General features: G+C 37.4%; 1 protein-coding gene across 1 annotated transcript in view; it reads left to right on the top strand.

Annotated features, from left to right (window-relative positions):
* Positions 1-1471: 1471 nt before the first annotated feature.
* The window catches only part of SLC6A11 (solute carrier family 6 (neurotransmitter transporter), member 11), a gene marked incomplete at its 5' end in the record, with an annotated part of 70076 nt that continues 67424 nt past the window's right edge, over positions 1472-4123 (top strand). The window contains one exon of the mRNA XM_009079806.1: positions 1472-1604. Coding sequence (XP_009078054.1) covers positions 1472-1604 — 133 coding nt within the window. The remainder of the gene's footprint in view (positions 1605-4123) is intronic.

The raw sequence follows: 4123 nt of genomic DNA, 5'->3' as shown, positions 1-4123 counted from the left end.
ATACAGTGATTATTCTAGGTTTTTAAACTGTGTCAGAGCATCAGTGAAATTTAGTTCATTTTCTCTCCCACTGTGGGAGGGAGGGTATTGCAAGTCTAAGGTCTCTCAGGTTGTGTAGATAACTTGTAATACAGATTTCAAAGAAAACTTTGCTCAGGATAATTTGTGTAAGGCTGAGTGTTGTAAACTGTTCCCTGAACGTGTATCCGTGTGCATCTGTTGCTTTATGTTGTTTAGAAGTATTCAGGTGTTTCCAAATCTCTGAGTGTGTGGAATTTAAATCCATATCAACCTCACCAGTCAAATAATATTTTGATTGTTGTGGAAAATTGAGATTCTTAAAAAACCAAAAAAGCCCTTTAGTTATCTATAGGGTTTCTTTCAGGCCTAAGATCAATTGAGGAATCTCAGGAGAATTCATGACATCTGTGAGTGTTACAGGACTAAATTTTTTTTGTAACCTCTTCATTCACATGCCCAGGACTACCCATGTTTTATTTACAGGCTAGTGAACAATTGACATTTTATTTAATCTGAGTGTTTATTTAAAGTAAAAAGAAAAAGGACATAAAAGGATTGTACATCTCCCAGAGAAGAGCATAATTCTTAGATTAAAAGAACAGTTCTCTCGACTGAAATCCTAGCCTAGATTTCTGCAAACTAGAACTCATGGCCAGTTGTGCAGCTTTCCTGTGTGAAACACATTTTACTTTTTGTTTTTCAAATTCTTCTTTATTTAAAGGAACCCACAAACAGTCTCTTCACTCTCTCTCTTTACCTTATTTACCAAGTTAGTAAATACTTTGGCCCCAGCCAAAGCTGTGAGAGGTGTTCCTACAGCATGAGGACTTAGAGTTTCACAATTGAATGGCTGATTTTTTCAAACAACAAATGCAATAAATACTTTTGCTAACTACTCTTCACAAAAGAAGAGTTTGCTTTTAGTCTATTACCATTTTAGAGTTGGCATTTCCTAAACAAAATCTATTTGGAAAATATCATGATCTTTGCCAGTTTTGAAAATAAATGTTTTAATTTATAGTTTCAGCTACAAAAGGAAATTAATGAAAATAAATTTTGCAAGATAAATACAAAGGTGAGAATTAGCTTTCTGAAAAAAATCAGTAAAATTAAAAAAAAACATTTATTGATGGAGTTCTTTTAGGCTTATATATGTAGGTAATTTATTTAAACAATATTTTTCTTTGTTTTTAAGGAAAAACTATTTTACAATCTTTTTTATTTTGTTACTGACCTGAAAAAGTTTAATTTTTATTCATTTGTAATCAGATATAAAATCCACTGAGAATATTTTGTTTTTTCCTTCTGACTTCCTTCCTAGCTTGGCAGGTGCATTTTCAGGAGTGAGTTACTAGGAATCCTTCGATGAAGTGAGTTTAGCTTTGGCCCAGTGTTTTATGCTGTTTTCCTTCAATATTAGCAGCTTTTTGTTTTTTTTTTCCCTTGCCAGACGAAGGGTGTTGGCTATATCTGATGGAATTGAGCACATTGGGAATCTGCGTTGGGAACTTGCCCTGTGCCTCCTTGCTGCCTGGACTATCTGCTATTTTTGCATTTGGAAAGGAACAAAGTCTACTGGAAAGGTGAGGTTAAAATTCTGAGCATCAGCTTGATTATGATTCTTGTACTCCAAACCTGTGTTGGCATTAATATTTATTTAAATCAGAACAGGAGAATTTCACATGCATCTTACCTTGCTGTAAGTAACTGTACTTGAGGGGCTGTAAACTGTAAAACTCATTTCAGTGCAAATCAGTTGTACTTTGCATTGTTTTACTTGTCTTTGTTCAATTATTTGCTTTTTCCCTTATTCTGTTAGGTGGGGCTGGTTGGTTTTGGGTTGTGCTTGTTAATTTAGCAAGCTACACTAAAATGTTTTCCCTCTTAGGGTGGTCAGACACTGGAATAGATTGCCCAGGGAGGTGGTGGAGTCACCATCCCTGAAGTGTTGAAGAGGCATCTGGATCTGATGCTCAGGGATATGGTTTAGGGGTTACAGCAGTGACACGTTAATGGTTGGTCTCCTCCAACTTTGGCTCTATGATTCTATGACTATTGGCTAGTCCTTGAAGCCTGGACTGTGTGGATTTCTGTGCATGAGATATGCAAATTCAGAATTCTGCCTCAAACTGAGCAGAGTTGAAACACTCAGTCACACAAGAGAGTTTCAATGCACATAAGCAGAGAGAATTGAGAAGTGAAAATAACCTACAGCAAAAGGAACACCAAAAGCAGAAATGATGGAAACACTCAAAGACAGATAAAGGTGGACATATTAGGGGGGAAAAAAGAAAAATATTTAATACTTTGGTAACCATTTGAGTGAATTCCATTCAGTACTGCACAGCCAACAGAGAGACACTGCTTCACATCCCAAGTGAGCCACAGCATGACAGAGAGGTGAGGCCCCTGGAGTAATATCAGACACAGCTCTGAGTAAAATATATGAATAATCAGCTACACACAGAGAGGAAAAGGGCCATAGTTCTGGAGGGAGGATCTAAAAATAAGCACTGGTTTGTCCTGTTGGAACCATGGGATACAAGGAAAAAATTGGTGGATTGAAACATTTTGTGCATTTGATTTTTAATTGTTTGTTAGTTTGGAAGTGTGGTTGGATTGTTTGTTTGTTTCTGGTTTGGTGGCCTACCCATAAATGAACTGTTTCAAATGGAACAGGTTTTGAAATTCAGAAAATGTCGGAGTGAATTTTTTCAGCTTTCTCAGTCACACACCTCTTTCCTCCTATCAAAATTTTGGCTGAAACTAGTTGCTGAATTCTGTCTGTATTTGCCAACTGTGTCAGTCAATCTGGTACTGCATTTTTCATCTGAGGAGTTGCACACACAGATTTTTACAGCCCTACTTTTATCAAGTCACTGCAGGAAAAATGCTGAGAAAGGCTGTCTAGGGATGCGTGTAAGCATGAATAGTTTAGAGGAGAGAGGGAGGGAAAAACCTAAAGAGAGAAATATAGAGAAGCAAAAGTGATATAAGGAAATGACAAGCTAAATGTCCATATGTCTTTGAAGTGTGCACTCTGGGGAGGTACAGAAGTGCTTTGCAGTTGTCTGAGGAGCTACAGCTGGCAGGGAAGAAATGAAACTGAGCAAAACTAATTTTTTTTTTTCCCATCAAAAAGAATGTCTGAAGATGGAAATCTATTCTACCATAGTATAATGTGACCCAAGGGTGGAGGGAAAAACAAGTCCTGTGACTGCACATGCGTTCATGCACACAAGGTTGTGCAAACCTGCACTGTCCTTTGCTGACAGGAAGAGGCTGCAGGGATTTTGGAAAGGATGTATTTTGCATTTCTGCATTTCTGTGGTTTGCATTCATAATTTTATTGTGGTTTGTCTATTCTTAAGGCATGAGATTCCTTCAGTTTATACCATTTCCCCAGGAATAGAACTTGCATTTTGGAAGTAGTTAACCTGTCTGACCTTTTATTTTCCCTTTTTTCTATATTTTTTTTTCTGATAGCTTAGCTAAATCCTCAGCTCGCTGGGAGGTGGAATAAATTGTATTTGATTTTATTGCAGTGTGGTTTTGGTAACCACCTTTCTGATGGGGTTAGGAGAAACAGCCTGAAAAAGAGATGTCTCGTTCACTTGAAATGGGATGAAAAGCTTTTCAACTAGGCAGAAATAACTACTTGCCTTGCAACAGAAGTGCAAAGAAAATGGAATTTATATCCAGTATTCAGCATTATAGGTCTCAAGCTTAAAAAATTTAGATCAGGGTGCTGTAAGAGGTAGACTTGTCATGTGTTTACACTATTCAGATCAGTATACCATGAGCAGCAGCTCTGTTCCTCAGGAGGTGCTGTGGTACTTGAGAGTCTGCCTTGCAAGGGTCCATTGCTTCTCAAGAAACATGCACTAAGGATCTTTCATAACCAATATTGGTAACTGCTTTTCCCAGTTTCATTCCTGTGGTTAGTAGTTAGCTTTTTACTAGGTGAGTGTCTGACATTGCATTGGTGCTCAGTAATGTGGTGTGTTGGGCTTTTTTTTCCTGGACATAAGTTTACTGTTTAGATGTATTTAAGAACTTTAATGTTCTTACAGTTGCTGCTTACTACAGCCAAAGTCACAGG

This window comes from Acanthisitta chloris, unplaced genomic scaffold (assembly GCF_000695815.1).
Source record: "Acanthisitta chloris isolate BGI_N310 unplaced genomic scaffold, ASM69581v1 scaffold17108, whole genome shotgun sequence".
NCBI classification, from domain to species: Eukaryota; Metazoa; Chordata; class Aves; order Passeriformes; family Acanthisittidae; genus Acanthisitta; species Acanthisitta chloris.
Note: the sequence above shows the minus strand (reverse complement) of the source record. Positions and strands in the feature narration are given on the sequence as shown.